This window comes from Vicia villosa, unplaced genomic scaffold (assembly GCF_029867415.1).
Source record: "Vicia villosa cultivar HV-30 ecotype Madison, WI unplaced genomic scaffold, Vvil1.0 ctg.000405F_1_1_3, whole genome shotgun sequence".
Lineage (NCBI taxonomy): Eukaryota > Viridiplantae > Streptophyta > Magnoliopsida > Fabales > Fabaceae > Vicia > Vicia villosa.
Window position 1 is genome coordinate 1 of NW_026705183.1, and position 20,319 is coordinate 20,319.

The window sequence follows — 20,319 nt, forward strand, 5'->3', positions numbered from 1 at the left end:
GGCTCAAAACTTCTTCTTGTGGACACCAACTTGACATGAATCCTCTATGTTTCGTCTCTTCCAAAAACTCTCGCGGTAAAACAGCATTTTCACCCGTCACAAGATCTGGTCTTATAACCCATAAAAATGTTTTCTTGGTATTAGCAAGTCCCCAAGCAAATTCAACTAATTCGTCATTTGTCATTACAGTGACACTTCCAAAATTGACGTAAACAACAGTATTTGGTTCTTTGCTTTCTAGCCATTCTAAACACTCTCGTTCTTCTTTCCAAAGATTGGATCCAATTGAGTTCAATTCATTATCTGTGACTTCTTTCAAAAGAAAATTTAATGGACCAATGGAATAGACCGGAGGTAAATTACTAATGGAAGAGAATGCTTGTAAAACGTCATGTTCTAAGGCATCAAAGGTGTTTAAAATGATTGCGGAAGCTTTTAGAGCTCTTTGGCATTCCCCTAATACAAAGTCAAGCATAACATCATTTGGGTCTGTAGTTCTTATGAAACTTGGAATGTCCTTTAGTCGTATTTCTTTTATACCTGGCACCCAATCAAGTATAGTATCCAGATACCCATTTGTCATATAACTTGAATCTACATATCAAAAACAAAAAAAAATTCATTATTTCCATGTAATATAACAATCCATATTTATAAAGCACAAACGCTTCTAATAGGCGAGTAGTGGTGTTTGACATCTATATGTAGAGTTTTCAAATGGATTGGATCAGTTCGTTTCGATTTGGCAGGCCAAATCATATAAATGGGCTGAAGTGAATCGACTTGATTACTTAATGGACTATCAAAAATGAGTCCGTCCCAATTTTTAGTGGACCATGTTGCTCGATGGGCTAGCCTGACCTATATTTTAAAATTATAGTTTTAATTTTATAAAAACGGATATAATTGACAAGAGATACATAATATAAGTAAAGAAGTAAAAAGTAATATAAATTTAATTAAGTTATGTTTAAAATATTCATCAAATCAACATCCATTATCTCTAATACTCATCAAATTTTCTCTTCATCTCACAACCATTTATTTGATCACATCATCTTGAAAAATATCTTGATTCTCTTTAACTTTTATTTTTTCTTGAAAACACATTTATGCAATTATATCATAACTCAATCATTTTTCCCAAAATTAACTAAAATTATTTTATAATTGTTTTAATGGATCAGCCCAAAGTCCGCTTGGCCGGCCTAGACCGACCCATGAAAAATATAGTCCTAGTGAGATGGGCAAAAAAAATTGAGTCGTATTTTTTAAGGTTTTTGCGGGTCGACCCGCACTAGAATATATGGCTTGTCGGTCGACTCGATGGGTCGAGTTCATTTTAACAGCTCTACTTATATGACACTTGTATAATACATGTCGAAAAAATCAGACAAATATCTTGACACTTCTATGTCGATCATACAACACGTCGGACAATTCACATAAATGTTTTTAGAAGAATTAATTTTTTTACTTTCCTTTAACACACTTTATTTTATTTTTTTGGAGAAATAATACACACATCTAAAAAAAAGATTTAACATATATTAAAGAATTAAATATTTTTAACTCTTTTTAAAAATAGATAAATAAATAAAACTCAAATACTACATCATTTATGTAATGTAATGATATCGGTGTCATATAATTTTGACATTATTCACGTCAGTATCTATATCATTTAACTTATCGCAAAATATATGATTTAAGTCTTGCATGAACAATTGTAAAATGGTAAGTATTTTTTCTTACTCAATTTAATTTACTGGCAAACTAAGGCAGGTTGCTAATTAGTTATCAACGAATAATCGGAAATCAATATTTATGTACCTTTTAGTGGTGTAAAGCCCTTTTCAATTAACATACGATATTGAAGGTAACCCATGAAGCCACAAGCACTAGTAGTCCAAAAAATCACGGCAGGGATACTAATTTCTTGAGCAGCTTCCAAAGCAAAACTCATTACACCATCAGCAACCATGCAAGTAACAGGAGGGATGTCCACAGCATTATTGAGTCTAGATATAAGTTTTTTCAGGTGAGGTAAGCATGTTTTCCTAGTGGAGTCACACAAAGATGGAACATCCTGGGTGACATCGACATCGGTCTCAGGTAGACCATCGGGAATGGTTTCAAATCGGAAAGATGGGAGTCCGTTTAGAGAATTGGGACCTCTAGATTTGAGAAGACGTTTGTGATTGTATTCAGTGTTAACAAAGGTGACATGAAAACCACCTTTGAAATGAAGAAGTTTTGCTAGTTTAAGCATAGGGTTTATATGACCTTGTGCTGGATATGGGATACACACAATATGAGGTTTATTATTTTTGCCTAAAGAATTCATTGTTTGTGATTACTTTTCTTCCTAATGTAGTAATACCAAGGGCTCTTTCCTTGCTTGATGGTACTGTCATGTTATTTTCTCACACAAGCTTTTATAGATAAAATATTAGAGCACCACCAGCTTGTTTTTTAGACGTTCTGTCAATACAGTGGCTTCGGCAAACAACCGAACCAGACTGCGTAAAAGTCAAACATATAACTTACAAATAATTATGATAGTGCAATACAACTACTAATAAATTGACATTTCTCATATTAATATAAGAAATCTGTCAATTATTGAAGGTTTATTTAACGCACTTTCTATTCAATTCATTATTTTACAAATAAGTGTTAGAGAAAATTTGCACCACTACTATTTTCCGATGAATTTTCATGCCACTCCTCATTTTAAACATGTCACCCACCCCACCTCCATTTTGCATCATTCCCAAAATATCCCTGACACCATTAATTCAACATTTTTACTTTTTTTGAAAAAAATTATTGTTCGAGAAAATCATTCAAAAAGTAAATTTCCAGTACCTTTGAGCAAATTTCTGGTACCTTTTTTGTCTGATACCGGAAATTATTTGATTTTAACAAATTTTTGATAGTCGTATACCGTAAATTTCAAATCTTCGGAGCGATTTACCGGAGATTTTAAAAAATCCGGTAATTTTACAAAACTCATTATCCCGTACCGGAAATTTCACAAATTTTCGGTAGAAAATCAACTACCAGAAATTCAAAATTCCGGCGTGTACCGGAAATTTCTTTAAAACCTGAAATTTCCAATATGGCGGATGAAGTTTTATATCTTTACGGTCTTGAACCGGCAGCTTCAACTTCTTCTACGAATTCATGTAGTGATCTTACGCAGTACTTCGTCACAGATACAATATGTTTAATTTACTTCATACACAGCTTATTTTTTTTTTTGTTTTTATAAATTGATGCAGTTATCTAATTGTACATTTTTGTGATTGTCAGATTTTTGAATCACAAGATAAGGTTCTAGAATGAGCACGTTCAATTGGTAAAAATCATGGTATTGTTGTTCTTACTATCCGATTCGATTCTGCTAATGGAAAGCGAGAGAGGAAAGATGAGTTGATTATGGGCTGTGACAAAGGAGGAAATTACAAAAAGAAAAATGAAGTTGCGGTTCCTTCTGATGGCAATTCTACTTTGAGTCTTAGATGTCTATTTAGGCTGAGATCTGTTCCGAGTGGTATTGGTTGGAAGATGGTGATTAAATGTGAGATGCATAATCATAGACTAGATAAGGATTTAGTAGATCATGACATCTTGGGCCGTCTAAAAGATGATGAAAGAAAGTTTATAGACCAGATAAGGATTTAGTAGGTCATGACATCTTGGACCGTCTAAAAGATGATGAAAGAAAGTTTGTGTATGACATGACGAAGTACAATATGACACCAAGGTACACCATGTCTACTTTGAAAGACAAAGACCCCGAAAATCTCACGAGTATTACCTAGATATACCAAGCTAGAGCAACATACATACTGGGCAAGAGAGGTGCACTGACAAAAATGCAAATGTTATTGAGCCTTATTCACCAAGAGAAATACATGTGTTGGTCTAGAAATAAGGAGAATTCAGATATTGTGGGTGACATCTTTTGGACACACCCTAACTCTGTCAAGTTGTTGAATATGTTTCCTCTGGTGTTGATTTTTGATTGTACGTCCAAAACAAATAGGTAAGAATTTTAATTTTAATTGCTCCCATCTTAAAAATATGTTGAGTGAGTGAGTTGGATGTTGAATGCGATTTTTAATCATGCAAGTACCGTTTACCACTACTTGAGATTGTTGGTGTTACATCAACAAAATTGACGTTTTCAGTTGCTATTGTATATTTGGAACGTGAAAGGGATGAGAACTTCACATGGGCACTAGAGAAGCTTAAAGAGTTGTTCTATTCTGAAAAGTTCTTACCAGATGTCATGGTGACGGACCGGGAACTTGCATTAATGAATGCCATTGATTATGTGTATCCAAATGTGTCTCATTTGCTGTGTACGTTTCATATTTCAAAAAACATGGGTTACCGTGTGTGTGTGCGTGTCAGCTTGCCAGTTACCAGATTCTAGGCATACCTACACCTTTGGAATCTATTCATGTGTTTTGGACGAAATTGCAAATTTCAGAATATGAGGTGAGTCCTGACGAGAGCAAGTGGGATTTAGAAAGAGGAATGCGAAGAGTTGAAGCGACAATTCAGTACTATGGATATTGTGGGTCAAAAGGCGTTGAAGAAAAAAGTTTTTGATCTTGCCTATCCATCCACATCTTCAATGTGTCCACAGCCGGTGAAATACAAACCAAAGAGAGGAGTTAAGAAGAGTAGAAAAGGTAAGGAAAGTGATGTGCATCGTGATCTAAGTCAGTGGGAATATGCTGACGCTTCGCAGGGGAGTTAGACTACAAAGAGATCATGCACTCAATCAAGTGGGAGTCAATCGTCAACCATGTCGAATGGTAAGCAACCTTCTACCAATTCTGCAAAAGGTAAGTACTTGTCACAGTTTCCTGCTTTCTATCATCCATACATCGATGACATTGTTGATGTTGAACCGGATGGAAATTGTGGTTTCCGTTGTATTTCATCTGCATTAGGATGGGGGGAGATGCATGTTACGATGTTCGAAGACAGTTGCATACTCAAATCAAGCAACACACAAATTTGTGATTCATTACTCGTAATCATTAGGGTAAGGAGAAATGGATGTCGATTACAGATATGGGTTACCCTGTTGCTTCTACATACAGTTTTTTATTTGTTTCCCTTTCCATGTTAATGAACATAACATCTTTCATGCTTCTCATAGCTTCACCCCCATACACGAGTCGACATACAATCATTGTTGTTGGTTTTGTCAACCGTAATCATTAGGTTCATGTGAAGTTGAGACTCGATTATCCACTGCCTCCCGTCACTAATCGTTGGAAGAAGAATTGTTATGATAATGCAAAATCCTGGGAATCAACATATGCGGGTCGGTTCAGACACTGTGAAGAATTGTCCAGGAAGTCAGACATTGAGAAGAATTGATCTAATGATCCAAAAACTGTAGTTTTGTTGTAATGCATCTGTGTATGTTGTAACACCCCAATTCTACCCAACGGTTTATAATACAATCAGAGTGCAAAATTTCAAACAACATGAGGTGTCACATTTCAACTTTAACACAATCGCATAAAAGCTCATTATACAGTTACATAACACATATCACTAGGGAGAACTCATAGCAATTAATAGCCTCAAAACGAAATTCAACTTTGATAAACAATGCATCAGAATTCACAAAATCATAAACTTCAAAAGTTATCATCTTGATCTAACTTGAAAACAACAAGACATAATCCTCTTCATAAAACAACACACAATTCCAACCTAAACATAACAAAAGAAACAAGCGTCAATCCCCCTGAGTGCTACGTATCAGAGCGACACACCAACTTGGACTCGATGAAGCTACTAAATCTTCATCACGGTAATATCACCAGCACGTTACCAACAAAGGGTAACATTCAAACAGAAGGGTGGGAATTCAAGTCACTATAAATAAACATAGTATGGGAAATGTAAAACACAACAAGAATACATTTCAAGAATTCATCACTCTTCACATAAACATGCATTCATACACAATTTATCAAGATTCGCATGTTTAGCTCATTCGTCAAAGCTCACTCAATTCCAAGTAACGAACCATGATTACTAAACAATGTACATAATCATATTTCACCAATGTATAGATTCTAAGTACATATGCTTCCCAACAAAATTCACTAAGTAACAATTGTATACAACATAATCATATTCCAAATATACAAGATATCTTCACGTAATCACGTATACACGTTTTCCAAATATAAAGACATGTACACAATTCACCGACATGATTCACATCCATAACTCATCAACCATTCATAATAACAAATTTAATTCACAACTACGTCATCAACGCAGTATAACATTCACTTCATAATCACAACAACTCAAAATTCAACTCGATATGCGACTCAATACTATGCAAATGCATGTGGTACCATTTGGAGTAAAACTCCCATCGTCACTTTTGCCACTTGGGACATCGTCACTTTTGCCACTTTCAGGCCATCGTCACTTTTGCCATTTTCAAGCCATCGTCGCTTTTTCCATTTTCAGTTTCCATTTTCAGGCCATCGTCACTTTTGCCATTTTCAAGCCATCGTCGCTTTTTCCATTTTCAGGCCATCGTCTCTTTATGAAATGGATGTGACTCAATGATGCAACATCCACAAACACAACATTCATAACACGTCACAACATCAGCTAAACAACATCGACTCAATGCCAAGATCCAATGGCAACACCAATATCATTACTATTATAGTAATTCATCACTTCTCAATCACGTCTTTATGTCATATCAACATAAAACAATATTCACTTTGCAATACATCACGATATCAGAAAATACGACTCAAGAAAAGTTCTCAAGAATCATTCAAATCAATTTCATAATTCAATATACAATAGTTACATGCTATTCACACAACAACATCATAATTATTTCATCAAGTTATAACCAATTCTATCCTATCATATAGATAATTACATTAGCTTCCTAACGCTTTGGACGACGCATAAAACAGAGTCACAGATCAAAAGTTATGGTCTTTACAAAATCTGCCAAAAAGTTGGATTCTGTGAGCCGACGCAAGCTTTCTTCAGGTCGACGCATAGCTGAGTTTGTCCCCTTCAGGTTTGCTCAGGTCAACCATGAGTCGACTCATACTAGTCTTTTGAGACTCTATGAGTCAACGCAAACTTTCCTTAGGTCGACGCATAGCTATTGAAAACTGAATTTTTGCCTTTGCGGGTTAGCTTAGGTCGACTCATGCTGCGTAAACATCCAAAAATCACCATTTTCCTTTCACATTCACCTAATACAACAACCACTAACCCTCATACAATTTATACATCAATTGATAGCAATTTAGCACACATATAAGGTTCCTAAACATGTTTCTAACCATGGGTTCACATACAAACATCATCAAACATGCTTTGATTCACAAAATCTTATGAAATCTACCAAACCCTAACATTTTCCAATTCATGAATTTGAAAGAATAGAGATTGTACACAAAACATACACACAACATTACCCAATCATATAAACCTATAATGACTTAGATTCACACCCTTACCTTGAATCTCTAGTCCTCCCTCTTCAAGAATCTACAATTCCCCTCTTTTCTCTTCTCTTCTCTTCCTTCTCTTCTTGCCTCCTTTTCTTTCTATCTCTTCTACTTATGTTTTCCCTCATCAACCCTTACTAACTCTATTTTGTTATGTTGGACTTAACCCACCCAACTCCTCATTCTAATTAATTAGGCCCATTACTATATCTATTATTAATATATAAAAGTAATAGAACTTGGAAATTCCAGTAAAAACCCTCTGATAAATGTACTGAAACTTTTCTTATTTCACGGGTATAAAAGTCTTTTGTCAAAATAACACAATAATATTGATTTGGCATTTATTGCTGCTTATGTGGCAATCTCTTATTTTTTGTTGGTTTTTTATTTTTCTTAATTGATTATTTTTTTCTTCAAATCTACACGTTAAAAGTTAATACCTATGGTTATACCCTAATAGTTATTTTATCATTGAATGGATAGGTTTTATTACTTTGAAAACATCAATTCCTCCACTACCCAAAAAAATCATTTACTTGCGCCCTTTCATTTTTCTATTTTCTATGCGTTTCTAACTTTTGATTCTCATGTTATATATCACCACCAATAATGACATACCAGTATTCACTTTCTCTTTTACAGGTTTGAAGCTTCTTCTCCATTTTTGTTTTCTAATGACAGAATTACTTATTGGATTATTCTATTGAAGCAAAAAGATGGTTTGGCTTGAAGGATATTCACCAAGGCAGTAATAGGCAACCCATCGATTCTACAAGCTACTGATAATTTTATAGCTCATCTGCCTAAGTTGTGTTAATGTGGTTACTGTTACTGGTAAGGTAACATACTTTGTTGATATTCTAGAAAATTCTTACCTCTATTTTATTGTGCAGGTTACGGGTGACACTTCTGGTCCTGTTGTTGGTTCGCATTTGAGCTCTGTTTTGGACAACTCTCAAAGGCATAAGAAAGAAATAGGTGATGAGTATGTGCCTTTGGAACACCTTTTGCTATCATTTCATTCGGATAAGAGGTTTGGGCAGCAGTTGTTTAAAAATCTTCAGCTTAGCGAAAAGGCTTTGAAGGATGTTGTACAAGCTAATCGTGGAAGTCAGAGTAAGTGATCAAAGTATTCGTTTACATTTTATGGTTTCTTATTTTTAGAAGAAATATGAGGACATGACAGAGTAATACGTCCCTTGAGATGTATTCAGTCTCTTGCTTTGAAACCTCCCATGTATTATTCTTATATTTCTAAAAAAAATTACTTTTGTCAACTCATCTGGGTATTTCTTAGTTTTGCAGAGGAACTATTTGAAGATTAATGCAATTTCCAAGCAATGAGCACCAATTTGCTTGATTCTCATATTTTTTAATTTTTGTGTTTTTTAAATTATATATTTTGTATATGAGTTTGATGAATTTTTGAATTTCAGGTTGTGCCTCAGGCTGATAGGGTTATATCCACTGATTAAAGAAGTTTTGTTTGTCAACAAGAGGTTCAATGACAGCATTGAATTTTCCTGAACAAGTTGTGAGAGAATCATTGAAAGATATGTTGAACAAGTGATGGAAAAAGATGACTCTTCTCCTATTTTTACTTCTTATTCTTAAGTCTTTTGCTAAGTTCTTTGTTTGTGGAGTTTTGTTCTTTGCTTTTCAATTCATAATTAATTCTTTAACGACTTTGTAAGTTTTTGGCATTTGGTCACAAATTCTTTATTTTTCATTCCTTTCAGACGGTTCGTTATTTCTACATGTATTTTATTCAAGTTTTTTTAAAAAAAATTAAGTATCGGTATTACTAGAAATTTGAAGTTTTCGGTATTTTTCGATTACCGGAAATTTCAAATTTTCGGTAATTTTTAAAAACTGAAGTCATACCAGAAATTTTAAATTTCCGGTAAAATTGACAGGACGGGATATTTTAAATTTCTGGTGTGTTTTTAACTGCTCAAACATACTAGAAATTTCAAATATCTAGTACCAGAAATTCTAAATTTCTGGTTTGTACCATCTGGAGCAGTAAATAGGTAAAATTAACAAAATTTCCAATATCAATGTGAAATTTCTGATACCGAACCGAAAATTTTAAAAAAATTGATATTTTACAGGATAATATGGTAAAAACATATTCCTTGGAGGGTGGCATGTATAATATGGGAATGGCATGTATATTCCTATCTTTTCATGTACATTATAAACTGGAGTGGAAGAACCAGTTAGAGAGTTTGAATCGGAAACCCAAAATTTAACATCAAATGCAGGAGATGATAATCAATTAAAAAAAACAATGTACATCGAGCATTAGAGAATATAACCACTACAAGAAAAAATTATAGTCGTTATATTGTTAACAAATCAAGTCATTTGCAATTTGTCAAAATGCATGAAGAAAAAAATAATAATAAAAGCACATTAAGTCCATATGACATATGTCATTATATTGTGGATATTTGTATATGTAAAACTATATAGAATCAAAGTGGTAGCAATTATTAAAAATAAGACCATCTATTTCACATAAATTGTATTAATTTAAGTTGATTTTCAAGTAAAAAATTGTGAATAGTCATAGCTACATAATGAATAATAGTATCTAAAGGTAATGAAGTTTAACAGAGATGAGAGCATGTTGACCACATATCTATTTAATGAGTTTCATTTAATGTGTCATGTTGACAAATGACGCCAACACTTTTGTTGTATGCCTACAACACTTGAATAAATGCAGTAAATAGATATGAAAAAAATTCCAAAGTGCATGTCTTTATTGAGTTATCATTTTCTCTATGGTTCTATTTCTTTATCCCGAAAGTAAATATATGACAAATATTCTTAATTATTTTTTGAGTGAAGACTCATTTTAGTCCCTCACAAAAATTAGACAATTCAAATTAGTCCTTCACAAAAAAAAAGGACCCGATTTAATCCCTTACAAAATTTAATCGGACCATATTAGTCCTTATGTTAATATTTTTTCAAACCGATTTTTGTCCATACTTTTAAACCGTTATTGGACTGTCATGTTGGCTTTTATTTTTTATTTTTTATTTTTTAAATACTAAATTAATTTTTTATTATAATTTTATTTTTAAACAATTATGAATTAATAATATCAAAAAAGCCAAAAAAAAATTATATGGAATTCAACCCAAAACCTTTAACAAATATCTTAAGTCTTTACCACTAGTCCAATGTACATTCATGACAAATAATTTCTCGGTTCCTCCTATAGTTTTTAGTAATATTAAATGATTATGAATTTGAACAAAAAAGTTAAAATTTGTTCGAATGAGATCTTAAACTCAAGTTCGTTCAAGTTTGATAGTCACTTTACAACTAGACAAATCAATTTCTATTGTTAATAAGTTAGAACAAATATTTACTTATTTTAAATAACAAACAAATAAATATATGTATAGTTGTAAACTAATTATCATTTATCGGACTTAGATTTGAGACCTCATTGGTACAATTTTTTAAATTTTTGTATTAAATTTAAAATTATTTAATATTATTAGTGACAAAGACTTAAGATATTGTTTAAAACTCTTGGGTTCGATTCCTTATAAGAAATAATTTTGAATTTTTGGATGTTGTTAAATCATAATTGTTTAAAAATTAAATTAAATTTATTAAGTCAAAATTATTTAAAAATTAAATTAAAATTAAAAGTTAATTTAGTATTTAAAAAATAAAATACAACGTGGCATTCTAGCCACGGTTTAAAAGTAGAAAAAAAATCGGTTTAAAAAAGTATTAATAGAAGGACTAATATGGTCTGGTTAAATTTTATAAGGAATTAAATTGGGTTCTTTTTATTGTGAGGGACTAATTTGGGTCGTGTAATTTTTATGAAGGACTAAAATGGGTCTTCACTCTTATTTTTTTTATCTATATTTGTCATGATTTCTATTTATTAAAGGATTCCTCAATATTAATAAACTTTTGTTTATTCCTAAGATGATCAACCAAAGAAATAAACATATATCATTAAAACATATGACAAAATATATCACTTGAATCACATCACATTACACAAAGAGGTTCCTTTTTACTAAACAACACACTGTTCAGCATAAAGAGTTTAGCTCATAGCGAGTAAAAGAAATACATCAAAATAGGGTCTCATGTTTAACATTTCTAAAAAAAAAGGAAAGAAAATATAAACCTAATAATGGCACTTCTACTTCTTGTAGTCTTCAGCCAACAAGATGAGTTGTCTCGCGCCTGACTAAGTGATATACTTCAGGAATGGTAGGGTGAGAGACATGTTAGCACTACTACGAAAAATACCTACCATGACGGTTGAAAAAGGGATATACAACCACGTCAGATAAACTATTGTGAGGTAAGTTGTGATTGTAAGTATGATATTTTCCACCACGGATATATGATTGTTGTGATAAACTAGGTAGCGCGTCTTAAATCACAACGACCAAAGTAAACAGCTGTTGTGATATAAAGCAAAATGTCATGGGTTCGATACCCAGTGATTATATGGTTATATATTTTTAATGCTATTTCTATAACAACGGTTTCTATAGTAACCGTGATTAAATAATTTGTTTTTTTTATTTTAGTTTTATTTTTCTATATATTACAAACCTGTATTTTTTTTCAAAATTAAGTTGTATACAAATTATCAAATATATTATAACCTATACACAAAATAAATAACTTGTATATTATACATATATTAGCTAAATATTCATCAAATATTATACTCATATTAAGCAAGAAAAATAAATTTACAACCATCAAAGACAAAGTCATGATAAAATACCACCCCCCATTTCACTCAACGCGTTGAACACAAACACCCAACATTTACAGACGTCTTCTAAGTTATTGGGAGTGAAAGGTGTCTTGTCGTTGAACATCTACATAAAATAGTGGAAAAAATTGAATATCACGTCTTTTGAATTATAATCGAAAATTACTTTAACATTAATATGTTATTTGTAAACTAATTGTATGACATGATATATACCTTATCCCACGAATCAACAATGCCGGAAGAGACGATGTTATACGAAGAAAAGTAAAGCTAGTATTGTCATGTAATTTGAGTCATTTTAACTTAATTTGTCTTAAGTTCTAGTGAAAAAAATTAGTAGTTTAATAGAAGTGAAGCAAATATGGTAAATGAGAAGAAATAATAAGAATTTTACGAAGAAAAGTTAATTTCATCTATGGAAAATTCACGTCCAAGATCGTGACACTATCACGCGCTAGTCATCAAATCGTGCCACTATGAAAAAGGATCACGGTGTGATCAAACATTAAAGAAAAAATTCATGGAACTAAGGGAAAATAACTTGTCACGATTATTGTGTCTTTCTAACATGTTTAAAAGGAAAAAGGGATGATGTGACAATGATTGGAAGTTTTGGAGAAGATTTCTACGATGGAACAGTGAAAGGCATCTCTTGAGCGAATATTTTCGTCATCAAAGACCAAATTCCATCTGGAGTTTCATGTATTATTGTTGTAAAATTATTGATATGAAGTTCTTTTAGCTATGTTCTTTTATGGTTTCATGTATTATTACTGTCTTATTGTTATACTGTAAAATAATGAGTCATACGCCTAGGAATTGAGTATAATGTCTTTGTTAAATTTTAAATTCTAAGAACTCAATTTAAGATAGGTAAACACCATCATCAACAATGATATACAGGGGATTCAAAATAAGATCCGATCTTCTTTTTCATCTGATTATATCCAGTACGTTATTTATTTTTCTGCTCAAACTAAATCTTGTGAAACCCCAAATTTTACATTTTTTGCACTTTAAAATTGCATTGTTAAAATAGTACAATTCTTATGGAGACGAATTTTTACTACTTGCGACATTTTTTAGTACACTTGCTAAAAGTATATCAATATCTATAAAGAAGTCTATCAAGCCTCATTAGATAGAAGATGTCAAGCCCAATGAAGTGTTGAATAATAGATGTATCAAGTAAAAGATCTTGGATCTTCATAATTATGAAATAGAAGAAGTGTGAAAGCTTCTCTTGTCAGTGTCGATTGGTCTCTATTGTAAAGGTATAATAATACTTAGCCAACGGGGAAGGATCATATAGGTTCAAGACCAATACGGAAAGTGGGTCTTACACTCAAGATGCTTTGACCCAGGAGTCCATCCCGAGGACGTGGAACGCTGCGAAAGCCAGATGATATTACAACTAAGTATTCTAAAGTATGTGCTCAGATTGTATTCCTCGCACTCTAAGTAATACTTTGATATGAATAATACAATTTCCTTTTTGGAATTAACATTTGATTTTATTTTAAATAAATCAGGAAGCAAAGGAAATTATGGAACACTAAGCCATAGCTGGAACACTTTCTCTTGGTTGCTAGGCACTCCAGAGCTTAGGCGGTGAAGCCCAATTTTTTTGTACCCGAACCAGGATCAAACTTTGTGGCAATAAAGAGGACACCGACTTTAGTCGGGAATGTTCCTCGCCTAAGTCTAAGCTTACACCATTCCCCAACAAAGGATGGGTAAAGATTTATAAGCCACAAAGGCAAATAAAGCGATGAAACAAAATTGCATGCGAATAAAGTGACGAAACAAAATCATAGGTGGATAAACAACAAATAAGCAGTAAAATGCAAAAGGAAATGCAACATATTAGGCGAAGAGAAACAAATAAATTACTATTATTTGACAATTGGTTCAAGTCAAATTACAAAAGCCTAAACAACATCTAAGATTATAAAATTACTCGTCCTCCTCTCCAAGTTCCTTGTCCTCTTCATCATTAATAATATCTCCAACAATAACCTTCTTTCATGGACTCATCTTCTCTCAAGGAACCTAAATTCCCAAACACAACACCTCATCTTGGTTGCAGGAATTTTGGAAAGCATTGAGCATTCCTTTGAAACCTTCATAAACAACATCATCGTATTCTTTCCTTAACGCCTTCGTCTGCTCCCTAAGAGATTCCCTATAATTCCCCAAAGCCTCCTCAACTTCCATCACTCAGGAAGACAACTCCTTCTCGGTGGTCTTTACCTTTTCTAGGCCTTTTATTTAATATCCAAAGACCCTTGCTTGCTAGTCACCTTGGCGACTAATACAGGAGAATCTCCACCATCAGTTCCATTCACTATGTTCCCTGGAAAATTTTCACTACTAAAAAATTCGCTTTTAGTGACCGATTTAGTGACCGAAATATTTTGGTCACTGTAGTGACTGAATTAGCCACCAAATTTTATATTCATGAGAAAATTTTAAGAGGTCACTAAATCGGTCACTAAAATAAATCAGCCACCGATTTAGAGACCAATATTTCGTGACCAAAATTTTGGTCACTGTAGTGACCGAATTAGCCACCAAAATTTAATATTCATGAGCCAATTTTAAGTGGTCACTAAATCGGTGACAAAAAATATTTTTATATAAAATTTAATTTTTATATATAAATTAGAGACCGAAATTTCGGTCACTAATATTTTTTCTTTTCTTTTTTCATTTTTAATCCTCTTTATTATTTTATTATTTCCTTTCCATTTTTTTAAAGATTTTAATTCTCTTTCAAATTTAAATTTTTACTAAAATTTTCATATTTTTATTGTTTTAACATATAATATATATATAAAAACTATATGTATATATGTTTAAATATAAAATATAACAATAGTTGTTAAGTGGTGTAGTGGCAAGTTGTTATTAAAATATACGGAGGTCACAAGTTTGATTCCTAGGTATCACAATTTTTAATTTTATTTTATGAAAAAGAACACTAAAATCGGTCTCTAAAATCGGTCACTGAATTCGGTCACAAATTCGGTCACTAAATTCGTCACAAAAGCTTAGCGACTAGCACTTTTTCAACCGAAAAGTAATGGTCGCTAAATCGGTCTCTAAACGTTTTAGTGACCGATTTTTAAGCTTTTTCGGTCACTAAAAGCGAGTTTTTTAGTAGTGTTTCTATGTTTGTCATAGTGGATATTAGAAAGGTAAATAGAAAATGAAATAAAATGAAATGAAATAGACTATAAATGGTACCTAAGTAAGAAGTGAAGCGAATGAGCAACTATGAGCAAGAGGAACTTAATAATGGGGTCAACGAAGGACAGTGGACCAAAACAAGAGAGAAATACAGAAAAATCAGAAATCGCCAAAACTTGAAAAAGGAAGAAGAAAGGATTTGCAAAGGAATATAAGGTTCGATTATGAGAGGGGTCAAAAATTGTTTGAAAGGCCAAGGAAACCTTTATATAATTGAGCCAAATTAATTTCCATGAAAAATAAACGGTCCACATCATGCTATAAAATGTAACAAAACTTGAGTGCATTCAAGCACATTAGGGCGAAGCGTCACACCGTAACCTTTGAACCTTGGGCCACGTATGCAGAAAACCTGAAAAACTTCTCAATGTTGAGATTGGAATTTATGTACATGTCCCCAAATCTCTTCGACATTTAAACACATGACCTCGACTAATAATATTTTCCCCACTTCTCATGCATCACACCATAACATGTCTTGGGGAAACTATTTTAGGCCTGTAACAGTCCCAATATGACATAGACCCAACTAGTTCCCATTGAGTATATACTGCAACTTAAAAAATATGATTTTCATTCACAATCCAGTGTACCCCCTTTATTCACAAACTGGCTTGGACGTTGAAGTATAAAACTATACCCCCTTTATGCACAAGCACATTGTGGCTCTATGAGCTTGCATGTATAAAACTGATAATCCTGCTGATAACCTTCCTAAGTGTTTTAATGATAACAACTCTAATGATTGTTGAAGTTATTGATAATAATTAACTAACCATCTAATGATGGTGATTAACTTGAAGACGTCTCAAGTCTAATCGAGTAAGAGACTCAAAGTTATATTGATGTGCTTATATCACTACTACAAATAATGATTGTAACATCGGTCGCGAAATGCATTTAACCTCGGCTACCCAAGCGAGGTAACATAGGGCGACATGAAAATATAACACTTAACACCTCATTGTTTTAAAAACGAGGTTATAATTTAAAAGGTCACGGGTTCGATCCCTAGGAACTGCATTTTTTTATTTTCTAAACTTTGTTGTGCACGTCATATACCTTTCAGTTTTATTTAAAATCCGAGGTAATAAGGTATTCATTTACCTCGGTTTTATGTAGTAACTGAGGCGTTAAATCTCATTTTTTAGCTGTACTGGCCTGTATCATTTTTTGCCTATATCATTTTCACTGTCCTGTATCATATCATTATAAATCTATTAACCTTCCTGTATCATTTTTTACACAGAAATTACAAAATATGTAACACAATTGGAATATATCATATCATTCTAAACCAAATGTGCAAATTTACATTGTTATTATCAAGACAAAATACACTCATTTGACATGATCATATTTGAACATTAAAATGACAAAACCTCTATTCAAATACAAAATAAGATTACATCAACAAAGAAAAACTATTGTTGTTGTCAAGATTCATAATGAGATAAGAAGATACGGGCTCAACGTGATCGGATGTCATCAATTTCTTCTTTTGTGTATGATGTTTGTTTGCTAAGCTCCTATATATATATATATATATATATATGAAGCATATATCAATTTCTTCCTTGTGTAATGCCTCCGAAGATAATATGGAGCATATATCTCATATCATAATTATTACGAAGATCCTAAAGTCCCACATTGGTTGGAGATAGATCATATAAATAGTATATATAGAGGGTCACTCCTCACCTTACAAACCGGTTTTGTAAGGATGAGTTAGGTCAAACTCTAATATGGTATCGAGTGGCAAATGAGCCTATCAAACGGAGCCGTGTGGTGATGACATAGCGAACTATTATTTCTCCTTTTACTAAAGAATACCGTGTCAGCGTCACTATTAGCGGCATACCCTAGTTTTTGGAAGAGTCCTCTTCATTGAGGGCTCTGCTTTCAAGTATATATATATATATAGTGCACGCCTCACCTTACTAAGCGGTTTTGTAAGGATGAGTTAGGTTAAACTTTAATATGTTATCAGAGCCTATCGATCGGACCATGGGCCGCCCACTGTTAATATCCATGCACCAAGCTCAAAAAGAATGTTGGGTGTGAGGTGTAACACCCCAAATCTACCCCGAAATAAGCAGGAAAATCAGAGTACAAAAATCTAAAAAACAATTCAACCATCATGATTCGAGCCGTCACATCTAATCGACTAATAACACATTCTCATATCATGCTCATCAACATAGATACATAACACATATAAAGGAGGGAAATAACCAATGCATTAATCATCAATGTCAAAAAGTAATCACATCGCAGCGGAAATCGAATATCAACAACAATCTAAGTCATAACATCATGGCCAACACGGCGCAATTTATCCAATATGTCTTAGCATAACATAATGATGAAAGCCAAGAAAAGGTGAACAACAAGAAGCAAGACATAAGCAAGTAATCCGACATCCCCCCGAGTGCTACGTATCAGAGCATCGACACACCGACTCGAGCTATAAGGTACACGACTACTCCGCGTCATCACCTGCACGTTACCAATGGAGGGTAACATTCAAACAAAAGGGGTGAGATATCATTCACGATAAAGAAACGTATGATAATATTCAAAGTGTAGTAAGGATCATACATATATCACCACTTCTCATCACATAACATGTTATACAGTTCAATTCGCTAAACATCTAGTAATACAATAAGATTGTCAAGTAACAAGTATAACATCATATTTCATTCACAAGTATAATACGAATACATCAAACAAGCATCTCATCGCTACGTCTCAACAACGTCTCATCACCACATCATATAACACATATTGAGAATAACATCACATGCCATGTCAATGCGACTCGACTTATGCAAATGCATGTGGTACCAGTTTGGAGTAAAACTCCCACCGTCTCAATTTTGCCATTGGACACACCGTCGCTATTTGTCAATAAGGCCACTGTCGCTTTTGCCAAAAGGCCACCGTCGCTTATGCAAATGAATGGGACACAATGAATGCAACATCCACACCAACACAACACGGACAATACGTCACAACATCACTCAAAATCACCATCGAACATCATCAATATAATCTCGAACTTCAACAACAACAAAATCACCATCATTCATAAGAATGCATCACGTCATTAGGTTGCATCATTATACAACAACAATTCATCTCACAACAACAATTACATCATACAACAATCCAATTCAAGAAAAAAATTCACAAGAGTTTCCAAAGATATTCAAAGCATATACAATAGAAAGACATCAATTAGAGCTTCCCGAAGTTTCAAACGACATACGAAAAGGAGTTACGAATCAAAAGTTACACATATTTGAATTTTCCCAAATCTGCCTTCAGTTCGCGCCGCCACCACATGTTCGCGCCGCGAACACAAGTCAGTAGCCAATCTTTCAAAATTGACTCAGTTCGTGCCGCCACCAAATGTTCGCTCCGCGAACACAGGTCAGAAGCATTTTTCTGTACGAGTTCAGCATAACCCCCTTCTCATCCCAACACCCAAATCCATATTCCAGCTCAAAATTGCACACGAAATTCACATACATATCATATATACAACTCATATGTACCACTAGATTCATCAAAACCTCATTAATCATGCAAATCTATGAATTCCACCCAAATCCCAAAAGTTAGGTTTTCACATTCTTTCCACCAAACATGCTATAATTCAAAACCCACACATATAATCATGGTAAGAAGCATTATAACATATCATTTCCATCAATACATACAACATTACCCAATTGATTTCACTCAAAACCTAACGTTTATCAAGAAAATGGTTCAATACATATAACCCCTAAATCCCACCATGAACTATCATCATACACCCCTTTAGAATGAAAGAACCCCACCCTTACCTTAGGTTTTGGCTTGAAGCCAACTCTATCTTCAACCTTGAGATTCTCCTCTTCTCTCCTCTCTTCTCTTCTTTCACCAAAAACCCCAAATGAGCTTCTAACTTCTAATTTTCTAAAACCCTTGTTTTGTGAAACTCATACTAACTTCCTAATTGCTATTGGGCTCTAATTAACACTCCCCACTCACTAATGCCAACTTAGGCCCAATAACTCTTCTAACTCATGTTATTTACTATAAAAACTCAATGGATAACACAAAGAGCACATAAGCAAATAATTAACACATAATAATTAAACAAATCATATAGCACACAATTAAATAAAATACTTATATGAAAAATGGGCGTTACATGAGGGGGTGTATTAGGAAGATCCTAAAGTATCACATTGGTTAGAGATAGAGCATTGAAAGAGTATATATAGAGTGACACTCCTCACCTTACTAACTGATTTTGTAAGGATGAGTTAGGTCAAACTCTAATAATAGTATCCACAAGAATGGTCGTCGAGTTGTTTTTGCCACTACAAATAGTTTTTATTTATTTATGTAACATTAATACACACAAATAATATAATGTAAAAAAGTACAAGTAATATACTTACTCTTCGGTAAACATAGAGTGACTTTTTACAAATAAGATTTCTTCTACACACATTAAATTCCTCCACCGCTTTACACATGTTTGTTAAAATTAAACAAGAATAAAAACTATTCAATTTAAAAGTTAAATTTGAGTATAAAAAATAATGCAACTTACCCATTCAAAGCGGTAACCACAACGTCGGCCAATGTCGAGTACACCGAGCTAAACACAACTATAATATTTTTCTTAGAACATATAATAAGTAGTTGTCAATGTTGACTGCATAAACA

The 20,319-nt window shown here is 33.2% G+C and overlaps 1 protein-coding gene and 1 non-coding gene across 2 annotated transcripts; one reads left to right on the forward strand and one right to left on the reverse strand.

The window, feature by feature from the left end:
- Positions 1 to 4: 4 nt before the first annotated feature.
- LOC131627856 (7-deoxyloganetin glucosyltransferase-like) lies at positions 5 to 2,518 on the reverse strand (the record flags this gene model as incomplete). Its single annotated transcript, XM_058898719.1, has 2 exons — positions 1,834 to 2,518; positions 5 to 594 (listed from the first exon to the last, which is right to left on the reverse strand). Coding segments are annotated over exons 1-2 (1,104 nt in total), but the record flags the coding sequence as incomplete, so codon positions are not given.
- A 14,849-nt stretch (positions 2,519 to 17,367) lies between these two features.
- LOC131627857 (U5 spliceosomal RNA) lies at positions 17,368 to 17,484 on the forward strand. Its single transcript, XR_009291585.1, has one exon. It is a non-coding gene; the product is annotated as a U5 spliceosomal RNA (small nuclear RNA).
- Positions 17,485 to 20,319: the final 2,835 nt, after the last annotated feature.